Source organism: Bufo bufo, chromosome 10 (assembly GCF_905171765.1).
Source record: "Bufo bufo chromosome 10, aBufBuf1.1, whole genome shotgun sequence".
Classification (NCBI taxonomy): domain Eukaryota; kingdom Metazoa; phylum Chordata; class Amphibia; order Anura; family Bufonidae; genus Bufo; species Bufo bufo.
The window spans coordinates 116,923,532-116,944,401 of NC_053398.1; the positions used below are offsets into that span (position 1 = coordinate 116,923,532).

Consider the following 20,870-nt stretch of genomic DNA (forward strand, 5'->3'; position numbering starts at 1 on the left):
GAAAAATACCCGTATTTTTGGCAGAAAAATTTCACTGTTTCTTATGGGGCGAATACTGATGAGCGCTTCCAGGAGGACCAGGAAGCGGTGAATGCAGCGCTTCCCAGGCTCTGTACTCATCACTTCCTGGTCCTCGTATGTCGGCTGTGCAGTAGCTGCGCACAGCATGAGGGCGCTCTATGACTTCACGGTGTGCGCGTCGGGTCACAACACAGCCGATGGCAGGAAGAACAGAAGAAGCGCTGGAAGTGAGGGGCTGTGGCGTCCGGAGCAGGAGAGGTAAGTGGATTTTTTATTTTATGTGATCTGAGGCTGGGGGCTGAATAAATGAGGCTGGGGGCTGAATAAATGAGGCTGAGGGCTGATTAAATGAGGCTGGGGGCTGATATGAGGTATAAGGGACTGATCTGAAGAATAGGGGTCTGATCTGAGGTATGGGGGGACTTATCTGAGGTCTGAATGGGGGGTTTCTTATTTATATTGGGGCTCTTATCTGTGGTCTGATTGGGGGTCATTCACATTGGGGTCTGAGCTGAGGCTGATTGTGGGTCTGATCTGAGGTCTTATTGGGGTTTTATTAACATTGGGGGTTTGATCTGACATCTGGTTGAGGGTCTTATTAACATTGGGGGTCTGATTGGGGCTGTGAGCTAAGGTATGATTAACATTGGGGGTCTGATTGCTGGTCTTATCTGAGGTCTAAGGAAAAATATTTCTTTCTTATTGTCCTCCTCTAAAACCTAGGTGCGTCTTATAGGGCAAAAAATACAGTAGATGCCCCCATAATCATCACATTATCCCTAATGAGAGTCTCTAGAAGCATTCATTAGAATATTAGTAATAGCTATTACACAAGCTGCACTTTTTATACACTGCATGCATGTTGCACATTTTTTTTGCTGGTTTGCTTTTTTACAGTCCGTTGACATTTTTTACTCATTTTAACTTTTTCTCTCAGTCTTGAAAACTGCAGTCTGACCTCTGAAGACATTCCTCAGCTGGCTGAGATACTCGCAGGCCTCCAGCTTTCTCATGTAAAGTATGGAAATAATTGACAAAATAAATTCCTCAACCGCTGATTATTATTTTAAAGAGCAAATAATTAAAATAAAATTGTTAATAACATAAAAGTCATTTGGCCTCATGTGTGAAAACTAGTGAACTTGGGGTGTTCAGAGTATTAGTTTTGCCTGGAGTGCTACTTTAAAGGTGTTTTCGGGGAGTAAAATATTGATAGAGATCCTCAGGGGTGTGGCATAGTCACCGATCAGGTTTTTGAGGACATGATACTGCAGTGAGCACTGCAGCCTCTTCACAGCACATCAAGCACAGCGCCGTACCTTGTATAGTGCCTGTGCTTGGTATTGCAGCTCAGGCCCATTCACTAAAAAGAGTTTGAGGTGCACATAGGCCATGTGACTGATGAATTTGACATCACTGGCCTAGGAAGAGGCCACAACGCTCACCCACCCACAGCTGATTGGTGGGAATGCAGAGAGTCGGCTGTAAATATTAAACTCCCCTTAAATTTCTGTTTAAGCCCGCTTTCACAAAGTGTCAGTGTTTAGTCAGTGTTTGATCAGTGATTTCCATCAGTGATTGTGAGCCAAAACCAGAAATGAAGACTACACAGAGATGAGGTATAGGCCTCATGCACACGACCGTTGTTTGGGTCCGCATCCGAGCCGCCATTTTGGCGGCTCGGATGCGGACCCATTCATTTCAATGGGCCCGCAAAAGATGCGGACAGCACTCCGTGTGCTGTCCGCATCCGTGGCTCTGTTCCGCGGCCCCACTAAAAAAAATATAACATGTCCTATTCTTGTCCGGGCTTTGCGGACAAGAATAGGCATTTATATTGCCAGCGCCCGTTCCGTTCCGCAAATTGCGGAAGGCAACACGGGCGCCTTCCGTTGTTTGCGGACCGCATAAAACGGCATGGTCGCGTGCATGAGGCCATAATGGAATAATTTGCACTTGCTCTTTGTTTTTGATCCGCACCTGGTTTTGGCTCACAATCAGTGATAGAGATCGCTGATCAAATACTGATCAAACACTGACTGTGAAGAAATGGGAACTGTCACGCAGCAAACCTAGAATTTCATAGAAACCTGTGTACCAACTATACCATGCATTGCACCAAATATGACAACTTCTACTTCTCTGATCGATCAGTGTTTTTCCAAATAACCTGCCTAAGGAATAAAAAAAAAAAATATTCTGTGCTTTGCACAATCTCAGCAACCCTGCAGAGAGAGTTAAAGGGATTTTCCAGGACTTTAATATTGATGACCTATCCTTAGGATAGGTCATCGATATTCCATTGGCGGTGGTATGACTCCCTGTTCACCCTGGCTGACTGCAGAGGACACAGAGCATTGGAGCCAGGCAACAGCTCCATATTCTGTATAGTGGCCGTGTCGAGTTATTGCAGGTCAGTCTCACACAAGTGAAAGGGAGAGAGCTGCAGTATCCAGGCGTGGCCACTACACAGTGTACGGCGCTGTGCCTGGCTCCAGTGTGCTTTGTGCTCAGCAATCAGCTGATAGGTGGGGGTTTGGGGAGCCAGTCCCCTGCAGATCTGATATTGATGATCTATCCTAAGGGCCTATCCAATCCACAGCTGAATACAGTAGTAGCAAAGTGGATGTGGTTTAAGCAAAAACAATCCACATGCTATGTAAATGTAATTCTGCACCGAAATGCAGCATCGAACTCGCCCACCAGAGTACCAGAGGATCCCTTGGTGCAGTGGCGTACATAGAGAAGTAAGGGCCCCATAGCAAGGATCAAACCAGACCCCCATCTCCCCACAAAACAGAAGGGTTTCCTCCTAAACCCCTTTCAATGACCCTTGGGCCATTATCCCACTGCCTCATTTGCTAAAAGTTGTTCCTTTAGAAGGTAGAGTCCTGACCAAGTTTTCACCCCCAGTAGAACAGGGGATGATCTCAACAGAGCCCCCTCTTGCCCTGGGCCCCATAGCAGTTGCATGGTCTGCCACTATGGTAGTTACGGCCCTGCCTTGGTGGGCCCAAGCTCTGATAACAAAGGGGGCACCAAGCGTCCAGGGTAAATAAAAAAATTGAAGCTGCCTTCGGAGACAATAAATTGCCACTATTTGAATAATTTGATGATAAGAGGGTTGGGCCCAGAGAATAATTTTGTCTGGTGGGCCCAAGAAACCCCAGTCCAACCCTGCCGACCTGTGGTGTAGACTTTTAAATTGGCAACATGTCAATTTCTGCTGCAGATTTTCCTTAGTGACTTCAATGGGTAAGTGAAAATCTGCAAACAAATGCTTGTATTGCAGATTTTCCACCAATGCAGAGGATTGTCTAAAATAAAAAGTCCAGTATACTCACCTTCCCAGTCCTCTGCGGTCTCTGTGGAGAAGCTCCCTTGGTCCCCCTGGTGGTCTTTGTTTACTGGCTCCTTTCGATAAATGTGAAAAATATATATCACACGGCACAGATGTTCACTCTCATAGCGTGTCGACATGTGATCACTGCAGCCAATCACCAGCTTCGTTAGTCACAGGTGTCAACGCATCATCGCTGAAAGCGGAAGTACAGGGACTGGTTGGCGAACCAGGGAAGCCTCGGTATAGGAGCAGGCAGAAGACTCGCTCAAAGAGGGGGCCCCAACATGAATGGAGAGCATGCTGCACATGTGCGTCTCTCTCTATTCACTGCTATGGGACTTCCAAAAATAGCTGAGCACTGGCTATTTTCAGAAGTCCTATAGCAGTGAATGGAGGGGACACTGTGCGCGTGCGTCATGCTTTTCATTCATGTTGGGGTCTCCTTTCTTGAGATAGTCCCAAAGGAGCGACAGGCACATATCGGACACATATGGCCTATCCTACCGAAATCTCAAATAAGATCATATACCGTAACTGTTCAGTCATGTTAGTAACAAAGGCCTGTCTGTGACATCTTTTTTCATATTTCTTATTTCAGTTTATCTGGGAATCCTTTTGGAGATCATGGTTGTAAGAAGTTGATGGACAGGCTTCCCGATATACATATTTCCTGGAAACTAGAGTAAGATTAGTTTATTTTAAAGAAGTTGTTCTATATGGTCCATAATTCATACAATCTTCCAATTCTAACCTGATCCAAATGCGTGTTAATATCCTCAATTACAATTTACAGCGCCCCCACAGGAATAAATAAAGAATGACACCATTCCCATTAAAAATCATGTTGCTGGGTCCTCCAGCGCAAAAACAGCTTCTCTAATAGTGGTGGTCCTAAGTACAAGAAACACCTAATCTTATTTTATTATTTTGTCCTCCATAGCGCTTAAAGGGGTTGTCCTATGATTAAAAATGTAATAAGTGAAAATCAGACAATTTCTAACAAAGCTAGAACCAGCCCTGGACCTCACATGGATCCAGAGATCTCCTCATTCATTGCTCTGCTAGATTTATATCAAGTTGCCAGCTCGAGCAGAGTGTCCTTTCTGCTGCAGCTCAGGGGGCGCTTGGCCTTTCTGCTGCAACTATCTCCCTATCACAATTCAGAAGTCAGCTGAAGGATGAAATTGAGTATGCGCGGCCCTCTAGGTGAGCCGGACAAAGAAATGAGAAAAAATAAACAGCAGGTGGCGCTATAAGGATACATTTTATTCCATAACTCAGTTGTTATGCTAATTTTTTTATTACATGCAATTGCAAAAGTATTCAGATCCAGGTGCTGGTTTGAAAAATTTAGAATATTTTTCGGAGGACAACCCCTTTAATTTTCTTTTTCTTTGATATGGTACATAAGCAAATTATAATATTATGTAATACAATTGTTTTAAAAAAAATTCCATGATTGTGATGGTGGATGTGGTTGTCCAGATTATGGTTTGGTACCATATATATATTGCTCATGTGTTCACACAGAATACACAGGTGGAGAGTGCAAAGGAAAACTGGCTTAGTTGTCCATAGCAACCAATCAGATTAATTCTTTCATTTGCCAAAGGAGCTCTGAAAAATGAAAGGTGGAATCTGATTGGTTGCCATGGGCAGCTAAGCCAGTTTTCCTTTACACCAGTTTTGATAAATCTCCCCCATTACGTTCTTAGACTTAACAGGACGCTGTTATCTGAAGAAGGAATGTCCCATCTTGTTTGCTTCATGGTGACCTGTCTCAATGTAAAACGGGTAGCAGCCAGGTAAGGATTTTCATGAAAATAATTAATATAAATTTTTTTTTTTTGCGGGGGCGAGTCATTATAATTCTGTAGCATAATCATTATAACATGGTTAATTATGTTGTATTTTTTTAAAATATTCTTCTAGTGGTTCTCATCAGACGGCGGAGATCCTCTTCTTCACCGGTATCGATGATTCTCCAAGAGAGATCAGGTCACATTTACATTGCAGATGAGAAATTAATTATGATTTATGAATTTTTAAGTTCCTGAAATTCCAATCAATACAATTTGACATACTATCCATGTTCTATTAATATAATATATAAGCAGCAGTAGTCCATCACTGGATGCGACTGAGCATTTTAGGGATCCCATCAGTAAGGGCATGTTCTTACGGTACATTTTTGACATTTTCTGCATAGAAATCCACATTAAAAAATCCAGCCTGCCATTGTTTGTAATGAGAATTTCAAATATGAGAACAAGAGTGTCCATGTTGCATGGATGGATTCCAGGGCAGTAAAATCTGCAAACCATGGGATAAATCCAAAGGTCAGCCTTGGATTTCTGACGTGGGTTCCAAGGCAAATGCACATGTCAGATTTTACTGACATTAATTTCTGCATTTGTAAGGTCCTAAAACATTTACAGCAGATTGTTTCCCTTTAAGGACACATGATTTGCTGTCTTTCTTGCTCTTCCACAGTACTACAGTGTTGGCATTGTATATTGTAGTATTAGATGTGTTCTGTCACAGAAACTAGACTATAAGCCATGCCTCACATTTGACTCTCATTTGTAGTGCATTCAGAAAGTCTTTAGATCTTTTAACTTTTTTCACATTTTGTGAAGTTGCAGCCTTGTGTTAAACAAAAATGTTCCCCATCATTCTGCACTCAATATCCTCTAATGACAAAGTGAAATCTTTTCAAGTTTTTGAAAAGGAAAAACTAAACTCCTGCATTGACATAGGTATTCAGACTCTTTAGGCCCCTTGAAGACGAGCGTGTCCGGATTAGGTCCGGATGCTTTGCGAATGCGCTCAGTGTAACAAGGCGAGATTTCCCAGGCAAAGGCATTCAGTTTTGCCTGAGATCGCATTCAGTTGTTAGGTTTTTATCGCGCGGGTGCAATGAATCTTGATACATTTTGCACGTGCGTGATAAAAAACTGAATGTATACAAAAAACATCTCTTAGCAACCATCCGTGAAAAACGCATCGCATCCACACTTGCTTGCAGATGCGATTTTCACGCAGCTCTATTCACTTCTAGGGGGCCAGCGGTGCTTGAAAATCGCAGAATATAGAACATACTGCGATTTTCACACAACGCTCAAGTGATGCGTGAAAACCAACACACATGTACACAGCCCCATTGAAATGAATGGGTCCGGATTCCGTGCAGGCGCAATGCGTTCGCATCATGCATTGCACCCACGCGGAATACTCGCTCGTGTGAAAGGGGCCTTACTTAGTTAAAGCCCCTTTGGCAGTGATTACAGCCTCCAGTCTTCTTGGGTATGATGCCACATGGTTTGCACACCTGAATTTGGGGATTTTATGCCATTCTTCATTTCAGATCCTCTCAAGTTCTGTCAGAATGGATGGGGATCGTCAGTGGACAGCCTTTTTCAGGTCTCCCCAGATATGTTCAATTAAGTTCTAGTCAGGGCCACTGAAGGACATTCACAAAGTTGTCCCTAAGCCACTCCTGTGTTGTCTTGGCTGTGTGCTCACAGTCATTGTCTTGTTGTAAGGTGAAGCTTTGGCCCAGTCTGAAGTCCAGAGCACTCTGGATCAGGTTTTCTTTAAGAATATCTCTGTACTTTTCTCAAGGAAGGAAGGCTTCTTTCTGGCCCCTCTGCCATAAAGCCCAGATTGGTGGAGTGCTGCAGTGATGGTTGATCTTCTGGGGGATCTTTAGAGCTCGGCCAGAGATACCATTGGGTTCGTGGTCACCTCTCTTACCAAGGCCCTTCTAGTTTGGTGGGGCAGCCATATGCAAATACAAATTATTTCATAATAGTTCGCTCTAGACTTGATGGATGTCTCGGATGCTTCCTGGATCATCCACTGTCTCCAGCAAAGACATCAATGATTAATCATTCACCACTGATCATTTGTTCTTTGCCAAATGCACAGTTATATTCCAGCAGCTCATATGTTGATATCATGTTCTAGAATAACTGGTTTCAAGTACTGCCCGAAAGTGTTGGAGAAACTGTGCCGGGTCCTTCAACAATGCAAGGAGTTAGCATATTTGGAGTAAGTTAGACTCTTATACTGTACATCACATTGTATGTCTCTGATGATGTTGATGTACAGGCTTCTGTTACTTTGATTTCTTGCAGTTTATCTGACAATAGATTGGAAAGTGGTGGAATTCTTGGAATAACCCAGATTCTTTCTGAACTAAAATGGCTTCGCTCAGTAAAGTAAGTTATGGTAAAGCATAGTTGTCAGTCTTTGCTCTGAGGGATATTTCAGATTTTAACTTCTCTGGTTGGCCCTCAACTACTGGTCATAATTAGAGATTAGCGATTTCCGCTTATGAAGTTCATTCACACTTCGTTTGTTGGTAAAAGGTGAATTGCGTTATGGATTCCGTTACAATAGAAGTCTATGGGCTGCAAAACAGATCCGTCCCGTTTCCGCTATGCAGGGGCGTCCTTTTTACTGGATGAACTCAAGTGAAAACAATACAGACAAGGCACGGAGCTTGCTTCTCCAGTCAGTCCTCTGGTAGCAGAAGGTTCTGTGCTGAGGAAAGGCCTGAGCAGGATGCATCCTTCTCTCTCTGTCTCAGAAGGATGGCTCCCTGGCCAAAGGCTGGTGGCCCTGGGTCTGTGGCTCAATCGTCCAGCTGGCTTTCTGGCCACAGGGCTGGTGACCCAGGGTCTGTGGCAGAGTATTCCCATCTCAACGTCTTCTTCTGGTCACTCATGCAGTCTGGAGGAGTCTCTCCTACTAAGCACGGATCCCTATCTGCCGACAACTAAGAGCTCTGACTGCTCTCTTTATATACAGTTTCCACCTGAACTAGAACCTTCTACTGGGAGGGGTGGAGTGGAGAAGCACAGCCTAAATAGAAACATTGTTACAATTTCTGTCTATCATAGACTTGTATAGAGCTTCAATGCAATAACGAATAAGCAGTTTTTCAGACATAAACAAGTCTTCAGACGTAAACAATAGACATAAACCAGATAGTCAGAAGGTCAGTGTGTCTGTTTTTTCCCCTCCAAAACTTTGTATAGGTAGAAAGTCATAAAGTTTTATCAGTATTAGCTGGCTGTACATTAACCCTTTCCACAGTGCAGTGCAGCCATAGTGTAATAAGAGTGCAAATTAACAGGATATACAGTCCTGATCAAAAGTTTAAGACCACTTGAAAAATGGCAAAAAATCATATTTTACATTGTTGGATCTTAACAAGGTTCCAAGTAGAGCTTCAACATGCAACAAGAAGAAATGAGAGTGAGACAAAACATTTTTTGAGCATTCAATTAATTGAAAATAACGATTAAACTGAAACAGGCTGTTTTTCAGCTGATCCAAATTTTAGGACCACATGCCTTTAAAAGGCCAAATCTGTGCAAAGATGTGGATTCATTGTCATTTTCTGTCAGGTAGTCACATGTTGTGATGGCAAAGGCAAAAAAACTCCCTTTTTGAACGTGGTCGGGTTGTTGAACTGCATAAGCAGGGTCTCTCACAGCGCGCCATTGCTGCTGAGGTGGGACGTAGTAAGACAGTAATTTGGAATCAAATGATGCTGAGGGTTATGGAACAAAAAAGTCAAGTGAAGGACCCCAAAAAATTTCACCAGCACTGAGCCAGGAGATCCAATTGGCTGTCTGTCAAGACACTGGACGATCCTCGACCCAAATTAAGGCCCTTACTGGTGCTGACTGCAGCCCCATAACCATCAGACGGCATCTGAGACTGAAGGGCTTCAAAAACAAAAAACGTATTCAAAGACCTCGTCTCCTTGAACGCCACAGAACTGCTCGTTTGGACTTTGCAAGAGAGCACCAAACATTGGACATTCAAAGGTGGAAGAAAGTTTTATTCTCTAAGGAGAAAAAAATGTAAAGGGGTTCTGCACTTTGTTTTAACTGATGATCTATCCTCTGGATAGATCATCAGCATCTGATCGGTGGGGGTCCGACACCCGGAACCACCGCCGATCAGCTGTTTCAGAAGGCAGCGGCGCTCCAGCAGCGCCGCGGCCTTCTCACTGTTTACCGCTGGCCCACTGACGTCACGACTAGTATCAACTAGCATGGGCGGGGCTAAACTCCATTCAAGTGAACAGAGCTTAGCCCTGCCCACGCTAGTTGATACTAGTCGTGACGTCACTGGGCCAGCGGTAAACAGTGAGAAGGCCGCAGCGCTACTGGAGCGCGGCTGCCTTCTCAAACAGCTGATCGGCGGGGGTCCCGGGTGTCAGACCCCCGCCGATCAGATGCTGATGATCTATCCAGAGGATAGATCATCAGTTAAAACAAAGTGCAGAACCCCTTTAACCTTGATGGTCCTGATGGTTTCCAACGTTACTGGCATGACAAGCAGATCCCACCTGAGATGTTTTCTACGCGCCACAGTGGAGGGGGCGCCATAATGGTCTGGGGTGCTTTTTCCTTCAGTGGAACAATGGAGCTTCAGGAAGTGCAGGGGCGTCAAACGGCCGCTGGCTATGTCCAGATGTTGCAGAGAGCATTCCTCATGACTGAGGGCCCTCAACTGTGTGGTAACGACTGGGTTTTTCAACAGGGCAACGCTACAGTACACAATGCCCGCAGGACAAGGGACTTCTTCCAGGAGAATAACATCACTCTTTTGGCCCATCCTGCGTGTTCCCTTGATCTAAATCCAATTGAGAACCTTTGTGTCACCGCCAGTTCTGTGAGAAGATCTGGCAGACGTTTTTCTCTACCTCTTGTATTATGTTCTTTGTTTTGGTTTCACTTTCTCATCTCCTTTCCTTCTGCCAGGTGTCACTTATTTCGACTAATCGTCTTCCTTTATAATCCCTCCCATACTGCCTCACTTTGCGGTTTATACTACTTCCTGGATGAGGTGTTCACTGCTGGAGGCTGCTTCTGCTGTTTGTACAGATAAGTCTTTTACTTTATTGTGTTTCCTTGCTGACTTCATTCTAGGTGACCCTGACTCCGTCCGTATTAAGTGCAGGGAGCCGGTGGTCGTGTCCCCTCACTATTATAGGGTTTTCAGGCGTCACACAGTATAGGTACGCGGGCATGCAATCGTCTACCATACAGACCCTTGCATGTGCATAGCAGTCAGGGAGAGCTCTTAGGGTTTTATAGGGCTCACCTATAAGCTCCTTAGTTTGGGATAAAGCCAGTCGCTCGTTTATTTATATGTTCCAGCTATCTGCTAACTTCATCCGTGACACTTTGGGGATGGATGGCAAGGGAAGTTTACAAAAATGGACAACAGTTCCAGACAGTAGATGGCCTTTGTGCGGCCGTCTTCACCACTTGGAGAAATGTTCCCACTCACCTCATGGAAACGCTTGCATCAAGCATGCCAAAACGAATTTTTGAAGTGATCAACAATAACGGCGGAGCTACTCATTACTGAGTTCATGTTTGGAAGTTGGATTTCTGTTTTGGGGGGGTTTCGTTTTTTTTTGGAGGTGTGGTCCTAAACTTTTGATCAGCTGAAAAACAGCCTGTTTCAGTTCATTCGTTGTTTTCATTAAATTGAATGCTCAAAAAATGTTTTGTCTCACTCCCATTTCTTCTTGTTGCATGTTGAAGCTCTACTTGGAACCTTGTTAAGATCCAGCCATGCTAAATATGATTTTTTGCCATTTTTCAAGTGGTCTTAAACTTTCAGGACTGTATTACAATAAACATATAAATGCAGCTCAACAATATGAAACTGTATAAGTGCACACAACAGCATAAATCATTGTGCAAGTTCAAAGTGCATTTAATTAGGGAATTGATAGCTTTGCATAGTAGCAATAAGGGTAAATGTCCATAGTCCAAAGTACCCTTGCTCCAGGGCACTATACAGACAGTGTCATGTGCGCTGCTGCAGCCAAAGACCGGCTTTAACGATGACCTGTCCCCAAACAGCACATGACCCAGCACTTCCACTTGGGGACACCTCACCATTGAGGCCAGTCATTGGTTGCATGTGGAATTTCAAAAAATGGGAAATTAGATGAGTATGATTTTTTTCAACAGGTACCGCTGGCTGGGGGCATATTTAAAAAAACAACCTGAACAACCAATTTAAAATGGCCATAATCCAGCATCTTTGAACATTACAGAAAATGAAATTTGAGCCACCAATATGTAGCCAGGCTTTGTGGGACTCCCCTGGAGCCATATGAGACCTCCATTTTTTTTCGGGAAACTTTCTGACAATCTGGGAGAGTTGACATTAAATACTGTATATTACAACAAAATCCTTACAATGTGAACATACCCTTACTCATCTATCTGATTGCATTGTGTGTTACAGTCTGAGTGGAAATGGAATCAATCTGGGTGGCATTATGTGCCTGGCGGAGTCTTTATCTAGGGAGGAGAACCTGACGGATGTCACCATTAGGCAAGTTCCTGATCTAGTACCTTCTTTTTCTGTATGGTATACTGTTCAAACAAGTCAAGGAATGTTTTTATGCTTTATATGTAGATTTGGAACTCAACAGAAAGTGCTGCTAACATTTCAGGAGGCCAACAGGTAAACATAGAAAAACTATATAGAAAGCAAGCATACTATAATGGACTGAAATACATTATAACTAGAGATGAGTGAATCGAAGCTGACAAAGTGGAATTCCTTATGAATTTCAGGAAAAATTTGATTCGCACCGTCTATACAGATTTGTCTTTTGTTCCATCACAGACGCAACAGCTGCGGCAGAATCAACAGAAGCTGCAGCAGCCGTGGCACCTAACTTTCCCGGGTGCCGATTCTGTCTTCCCATTTTGCCCTATTTCATAGCTGTATCTATCAAAGATATTCAACATAGCTATCTGACACAGATTTGTATCATTTATAAATATTAACAATAGCTAATTGCGGCACCCAACTTTCCCGGGTGCCGATAACACGCATCTAGCTTCTAACACGACAGCTGTCGATCAATTTGCACAAACACATACCAAATTTAGAAATCTGCAATGTTTATATATGTGTTACGAGACATAGGCAGCCTAATGTACGAACAGCTGTGACAATAGCAAACATGTCCGGAAATGGCCTAATACCTTTAAAAATAAAATGATATTAGGCTCTATCAATTTTTTTATCAGACTAATAAAAGCCTATTAATCTCTTCTATTAATCTTATAAAACCCTAAGCTATCTATCTAGCGCCTATCTATCTATCTATCTATCTATCTATCTATCTATCTATCTACCCACCCAATTTATCTTTCTATATACCTGTTATTTCATCTAGTTACCTAGCTATCTAGCCCAAATCTATCATTTAATAGATAAATATTTTATCTATTTTCTATCTATCTATCCATCTATCTATCACGTCCTAATATCTTTAAAAATAAAATGATATTAAGGTTCTATCTTCAATTGGCAGTATGTAAAAGAGCGCTACACGCTCAGCTCAACAAAAACACAGAAATTAGCTTAGTTCCGAAATTATGTTTAATAAAAATCGAAGGCGTACGTGATTTAAGCAAAATGTCTTTATTTACGACACAACACGGTACATTTTTCAATAACTCAGTAGGGTAGACAAGTTTGTGCGTAATTACAGCAGCGTATACATAATTGTTTCATGCGCTTTGTTACAAAGGTACGTACAACACGGTCATAAATATTTTTAATACATTTTCAAAAGACATTCTTTTAGCGATACAATGCAAGATATAGATGCAGTAATGTCCGCAGACTGAACTAACGGCGTCCTGTATTTGTCTCTGTTTTGATACCTTATAGTCTTAGAGTTTTTATATAAAAATTTCATAAATTCACCAGTAAATATTTCATTCACAGGCGATAATCCATAACTATAAAAAAAAATAGATACGTCATTCGGATATAATATAATTAAAATCCAGTGCTTTCACGCTGATACGAATTGTCCGTATTTACAATATAGGCTGCCGGACGGTCGATGATTTTATTTTCCGGTAAAAAATCGCACGGAAATACACCTTTAAATATGCGTCAGGCGTGAAAGTCGGCTTTCATAATTATTCATTTTATTGAAAATCATATAAAACCTCCCTTCTATTGTTTATTTCAATAATATTTTCATGAACGGAATACACAATCATGTTAATAGTGTTTAACACCGACTCAGCAAATCTAATTTCAGCTCTGAGATTTCCAGTTTTTACTAGAGAGAAATGTCTGCCAGGCTCTTGATCCGGTGATAAATCAAAAGCGATTCTGACCAATTCACGGATGAAACGTTGTCAGCCTTTTGCTTTCCTGAAATGTGTACAAGCGACATATATTTACGAACAGCCAAATTGTCTTGAAAATTAGGCTGAAACGGTTTTGCGAGTATCCGTTGTCCGTCCAAATATATAGCGGCATAATTCACATTATAGTGATTGAAGCACAAAGGATTTCTTTGGTAGTTCCCGAAAAATGATTCATTGTCCACAAAAGCTAGAAGTACTGTTTTTGGGATGTTTCCCAGAAAAAGATTCTTGTGGTTAGATATACGAGTACCGGCGGGAATGCTATACACTTTAAGCCACGCGCGAATGACCGAGTGCGATGATCGGGCCACAGGGGTGTAGTGAGTGAGAGTGGTGGTAGGCCAAATGGGTGCAGTAGTTGTACTCACTTTTATGTAGCTCCCTGGGCCGGCGCGCAATGGAGGGGAAGACAGCACTAAATCGGGGCACTCTCTATTGCAGGGAACACCAGCCAGATGGAAGTTGAGGTGCCCTTGATGGTATAGGTGTTTAAGGTGCTTTGGTGGCTGGGCTCCTGTGTTCGTGACACCAGCACCGTAAGGTGCAAATGTTGAGAGTAGTAGAAAGGATGAGGAGTCAGTTGTAGTAGAAACAGTTGAACATTTACTGAATCAATCGTCTCAGGGCAGTTGTTACAGTTCATCAATACAGCAAAAGCAATAATCCAGATGTTGGTTTAACTGGAATTCCTCATAACAGGTCTGGCAATTGTCAGTTGAGGAGTTCTCTTAATGCTGTTAATTTACAGGCAAAGAATGGGTAAATTTGCACTAAGTCCACTTTCTAGTACTCAGGTACCGAATATAATGGTTTCCTTACTTTTATATTGAGCAATCCAATAAGGGCATTCTCCCTCTTGGCAGGCAAACTCTCTGCTACATTATTTGATGCAGGATGCTCTCCTGAAATATTCAGGTCCACTATGTCCCAGAAGGCGTTTAGTGGAAAAGGATAATTCTGCGCACTTATTATCCAGTTGTGTCCAGGTACCTTTAAGTTCCTCCCGGTCACTGGTGCTGGTGAAGTCCCTTGGCTAGACTCAGCTCTAATCTTCACTAGACTTGCTTTATATTCATACTTAGACTTACTGTCTTGTGCTGGGCTGCAATAAACTCTTGGTTTGTCCTCTCCAGGCTTCATCAGGGACCAGAGGAAAGAAAGGCAGCTACATTTTGGACTGAGCCTGCTTTGTTCCTCCATACACTTCCTTCTCCTCTCTTAACTTGAACTACTTCCTTCCACTTCCTCTTACTCTCCCACTTTCTCTTAAGTCAGGAAACCCAAAGCTATATATAGTATGTGGCACCAGCACCACCTAGGGGCGAATAAATGTAGTGGCAGGGCCAGCCTGATATTGGGGAAATACAATACATTAAATATGAATAATTATACAGAAATTTAAGGGGACCACTTGTACACACGCTGGGACGCTGCACGAGTACTTTGCGTTAGCGGTTAACAGAGTGAGACTGTGTCCGATTCTCACAGCGGGCGATATTTGAACTCTTTTGACAAACAGTGTAGCGTACTGTATTTGGACTTTAAAATGGGCCGCATTTCAATTTGCTTCTAAACTTCTAGCCTTGTAACGTCCCCAAAAAATAAAATGGCATTCACAAAATGATCCAAACATAAGGTAGACATATGGGAAATGTAAAGTAATAACTATTTTTAGAGGTATTACTATCTATTATAAAAGTAGAGAAATTAACATTTGAAAATTTGCCAATTTTTGGTAAATTTCGAATTTTTTTACTCAATTTTACCACTGTCATGAAGTACAATATGTGACGAGAAAACTATCTCAGAATGGCCTAGATAAGTATAAGCGTTTTAAAGTTATCACCACATAAAGTGACACATGTCAGATTTCCAAAAAATGGCCTGGTTCTTAAGGTGAAAAATGGCCCGGTCCTTAAGGGGTTAAATCACGTACGCCTTTGATTTTTATTAAACATAATTTTGTAACAAAGCAAATTTCCTAACGAGACAAAATGATTTTACCGCTCTTAAATAACGTCTTAGGAAATGTCCGAACATGCCTTTATCATGTCCGAACTTACCCTGACACGCTTTTAAACATAATTTCCTAACGACGCAAATTTCCTAATTTGCTATTGTCAATATTTATAATGGCTTAGTAAGAGGTTAATACAAGCTTAATATCATTTTATTTTTAAAGATATTAAAACTTAATTAAATTACTGATGTAATATCAGATCAAACAGAATAAGGGGCGTTGAATGGGAGGTGTTTAGCCGTTGTTTAGGTCGGTATTTAGGCGTGGTTTGGGATGGACTGGGAGGGGTTGTGGTAAGGGTTATGGGTGGGGAAAGGGGCGTGTCGACCTGTCACTTTTAGTTAGAAGAGAACAGTCTCTCCTTACTACTCACTTATCAGTAGAAAAGCCTTTTGTGTAAAAATAGAAAAAAACTTGGGCCCAATTGCCGTTTAGCGGTGCAGCAAGATATTTTACAGCCCAGTTTGCTGTGTATTACTGGGGAAATACAAATATTTTCGCCTTTCATTGTTGCACTTATCTGTAGAAAAGCCTCTTGTGTAAAAATAGAAAAAAAGTTGGGCCTAATTGCCGTTCAGCGGTGCAGCGAGATATTTTACAGCCCAGTTTGCCAAGTATTACTGGGGAAATACAAATATATTCGCCTTTCATTGTTGCACTTATCTGTTGAAAAGCCTTTTGTGTAAAAATTAGAAAAAAATCTGCAAAATTGGGCGTGTGGCTTCCACACACTTTCAAAATAATCCTTTAGCGGGGCGAATAGATGTCGGATGACTGGGACGCTCCATGTCCATCCCAGGAGCTTCTGTCGGGAGCAGTGGTTCATTTCTAAAATGTCCGTATAGTGCGGGGGGAATCCCAAGACCATCTCCATCTCCATCTCAGTGCACCACAGGATGTCCTCTTTCCCATCCATGATGACTGAGAACTCATGATGTTTTTTCCTGATGAAGAGACCAGGGGCTGGTAGTTATGGTTTGAATCTTGATGAACTTCGTGACTCTTCCGGGCTCCAAGCAATCTTGAAGCTTTGTCTTCTCATTGTCTGTAGCTACTAGACGCCTGTTCATGCCAGGCAGGTTCCCCCAGAAGTATCTGGCTCAATGAGCAGCCGATACCGCACTTGTATCAATCTTGACAGGATTTGTCTCCAGGTGGAGAGAAATTGTTTTTTGGAATGCTTTCTCCATCGCAACCACCTCGTTGAATAACCAAAAGACTGGCCGATTCTCTCCTGTCTTAGGCAACACTTAATTTTTTTTAAATTAAATATATTAAATATTAAATTGAACCAAAACTTGATTACAATTATAGTAACATAGTAACATAGTACATAAGGCCGAAAAAAGACATTTATCCATCCAGTTCGGCCTGTTATCCTGCAAGTTGATCCAGAGGAAGGCAAAAAAAAAAACCTGTGAGGTAGAAGCCAATTTTCCCCACTTTAGGGGAATAAAAAATTCCTTCCCGACTCCAATCAGGCAATCAGATAACTCCCTGGATCAACGACCCCTCTCTAGTACCTATAGCCTGTAATATTATTACACTCCAGAAATACATCCAGGCCCCTCTTGAATTCCTTTATTGTACTCACCATCACCACCTCCTCAGGCAGAGAGTTCCATAGTCTCACTGCTCTTACCGTAAAGAATCCTCTTCTGTGTTTGTGTACAAACCTTTTTTCCTCCAGACACAGAGGATGTCCCCTCGTCACAGTCACAGTCCTGGGGATAAATAGATGATGGGAGAGATCTTTGTACTGACCCCTGATATATTTATACATAGTAATTAGATCTCCCCTCAGTCGTCTTTTTTCTAAAGTGAATAACCCTAATTTTGATAATCTTTCAGGGTACTGTAGTTGCCCCATTCCAGTTATTACTTTAGTTGCCCTCCTCTGGACCCTCTTCAGCTCTGCTATGTCTGCCTTGTTCACAGGAGCCCAGAACTGTACACAGTACTCCATGTGTGGTCTGACTAGCGATTTGTAAAGTAGTAGGACTATGTTCTCATCACGGGCATCTATGCCCCTTCTGATGCAACCCATTATCTTATTGGCCTTGGCAGCAGCTGCCTGACACTGGTTTTTGCAGCTTAGTTTGCTGTTTATTAAAATTCCTAGATCCTTTTCCATGTCAGTGTTACCGAGTGTTTTACCATTTAGTATGTACGGGTGACTTGCATTATTCCTTCCCATGTGCATAACTTTACATTTGTCAGTGTTAAACCTCATCTGCCACTTATCTGCCCAAGCCTCCAATCTATCCAGATCCCTCTGTAGTAGTATACTGTCCTCTGTAGTATATATACAGTATACTGTCCTCTGTAGTATATATACAGTATACTGTCCTCTGTAGTAGTATTCTGTCCTCTTCAGTGTAAATTACTTTACACAGTTTAGTGTCATCTGTGAAAATTGATACTTTACTATGCAAGCCTTCTACAAGATCATTAATAAATATATTGAAGAGAATAGGGCCCAATACTGACCCCTGAGGTGCCCCACTAGTGACAGTGACCCAATCTGAGTGTGTACCGTTAATAACCACCCTCTGTTTTCTATTCCTCAGCCAGTTACTTACCCACATACAGACGTTTTCTCCCAGTCCGAGCATTCTCATTTTATATACTCATTATAAGTAACTAAACTTAAGGCTGAGTTCATTCTTGAGTTATTTGGTCAGTTTTGGCCCCGTGACTTCCCAAAGAAGAGAAGTGTGCAGTAATTCTAAGAGCGACGCCTGTCATCTGCATGTCATACTGACTCACAGTATTATTTCACTACCACAGCAGACTCCCTATGCGTGTTACTGCAAGGCACAGTGTTCTACACCACTATAAAGGCTCTCTGCAGCCAGGAAATAGCAGTTTTTTTTAACATGATTTGTCACAAATTATTTTGGATCGAACTAAAAAATGTAAAAATAATTCGGTGAACTGGCAAATCGAATTTTTGAAACATTTGCTCATCTCTAATTATAACCATTTGTGAGATACTAGGTATTACATATGATATTCATACATACAGTGTGCAGATATGACAAAAGTCAACATTAGGAAGTAGATGCACAGTATCAAATATCTGGAGCCATGATATCATAGTACTGCGCATTGGTAATTCTATGAATCCCTGTCGTCATTGGAACACTATAGAATCTGCTTCTCCTAACAACTGGAGAATGAAATGTAAGAGGCTCAAGAGTTATGGGATTGAGAATGCACCCAGTAAGATAGAGAGATGACATGACCCTGGACCAGTTCCCCCCCGTCCCCCCCCCCACATGTTTGGCGTGAAACACTTCCCATGTGGGAGCTTAAATTCCTGTAGTGAATTCTGCTTCTTTGACCGGACCACACGGTATTATAATAATTTATACTGCTCTTGGTCTCTGCTTGACCTCAATTGTAATGATTTGTACTGACAGCATTATGTCAGTACAAATCATTACAGTTGAGGTTGGGGAGAGACGCACAGCATTATAAATCATAATGCTGTATGGTCCAGTCAAAGGAGCGGAGTTCACTACGGGAATTTATGCTCCCACACCATGAACATACTCATCTTCTAAAACTGGCTTAAAGGGGTTTTGTCACTTCAGCAAATGGCATTTATCATGTGGAGAAAGTTAATACGAGGGACTTACTAATGTAATGTTATTATCCATAGTGCTTCCTTTGCTGGCTGGATTCATTTTTCCATCACATTATACTCTTTTCGTTTCCATGGTTAAGACCACCCTGCAATTCAGCAGCGGTGGCCATACTAGCAAACTATAGGAAAAAGCACCAGCCTATGTGAGCTTCTACGCTCCCGGCCTCCAGAGAGACCAGAACTTTTTCCTATAGTGTGCGAGGACAGCCACCGCTGATGGATTGCAGGGTGGTCATAACCATGGAAATGAGCCGTGTATAATGTGATGGAAGAATGAATCAAACCAGCAAAGGAAGCAATGCGAACAATAACAATACATTAGTAAGTCCCTTGTATTAACTTTCTCTACCTGATAAATGCCACTTGCTAAAGGGACACAACCCCTTTAAAGAGGACCTTTCATCGGTCCAAACATGGTAAGATAATTATCTGGCTACATAGAGCGGCGCCCAGGGATCTCACGGCAAATCCTTTTCTCCCAGGCTGTGAGCTCTGCGCTGCGATTGGACAGCGCTACAGCCTGGGAGAAGGAACGCCCAGGGTGAAACAGGGCAGACTCTGCCTAGTAGAACCAATTCAGTGAAGCTACCGGAGGACACAGCGGGCAAACGGAGCGGCGCCCAGGGATAGGCCTCATGCACACGACCGTTGTTGTGTTCCGTTCCGCAAAATGGGGTTCCGTTGTTCCGTGATCCGTTTCCGTTTTTGTTTCCGTGTGTCTTCCTTTATTTTTGGAGAATCACCAGACATAAAGGAAAGTTCAAAAAAATCTAAAACAGGTTTGCCATGCAAATGATAGGAAAAAAACGGGTGCGGACGCGCGGACGCGGATGACAATCTTGTGTGCCTCCGTGTTTTTTAGCGGTCCCATTGACTTGAATGGGTCTGCGAACCGTTTTCCGCAAAAATAATAGGACAGGTTATATTTTTTTGATGGACTGGAACCACGGATCACGGACACAGATGACAAACGGTGCATCAGCTGAGTTTTCAACGGACCCATTGAAAGTCAATGGGTCCGCAGAAAATCACGAAAAACGGCACAACGGACACGGAATAAAACAACGGTCGTGTGCATGAGGCGATAATAGTAAGTGCAGTGAGATCCCTGGGCGCTGCTCTATGTAGCCTGATAATTATCTTACAATGTTTGGACCGATGAAAGGTCCTCTTTAAGGCTGGATCTACACCTAGACTTTTAGTAGCACTTTTGATTGATTGTAATGTGTGACAGCTGCAGTGCACAAGACTGTATACCAGTCAATTTACTGCTTTGGACTACAGCTGTTAGTTGTCAGTCTTTGCTCTGAGGGATATTTCAGAGTTTAACTTCTCTAATACATTCTGAATGGAGAGCATGCGGTTCAGGATGCATCATGTCAGTCCCTCTTACGTTTTTTGGACGGAGAAAATACCGCAGCATGCTGCAGTTTTCTCTCAGGCCAAAAATACTGATCACTTGCCGGAATGCCGGATCCGGCATTAATTTACATTGAAGTGTATTAGTGCCGGATCTGGCATTAAGTGTTCCGGCAAAACGGATCTGGCTTTCCGGTGTGCGCATGCGCAGACCTTTAAAAGTGCAAAAAAAATAATAATACC

The 20,870-nt window shown here is 42.4% G+C and overlaps 1 protein-coding gene across 5 annotated transcripts in view; it reads left to right on the forward strand.

Annotated features, from left to right (window-relative positions):
• Positions 1–20,870, forward strand: part of NLRC5 (NLR family CARD domain containing 5) — a 157,235-nt gene that overhangs the window by 29,075 nt on the left and 107,290 nt on the right. For all 5 annotated transcript variants that reach the window (XM_040409360.1, XM_040409359.1, XM_040409362.1 and 2 more), the window contains exons 11-18: positions 959–1,039; positions 3,963–4,046; positions 5,080–5,169; positions 5,297–5,362; positions 7,334–7,417; positions 7,504–7,587; positions 11,657–11,746; positions 11,831–11,878. In XM_040409360.1, coding sequence (XP_040265294.1) covers positions 959–1,039; positions 3,963–4,046; positions 5,080–5,169; positions 5,297–5,362; positions 7,334–7,417; positions 7,504–7,587; positions 11,657–11,746; positions 11,831–11,878 — 627 coding nt within the window. The remainder of the gene's footprint in view (positions 1–958; positions 1,040–3,962; positions 4,047–5,079; positions 5,170–5,296; positions 5,363–7,333; positions 7,418–7,503; positions 7,588–11,656; positions 11,747–11,830; positions 11,879–20,870) is intronic.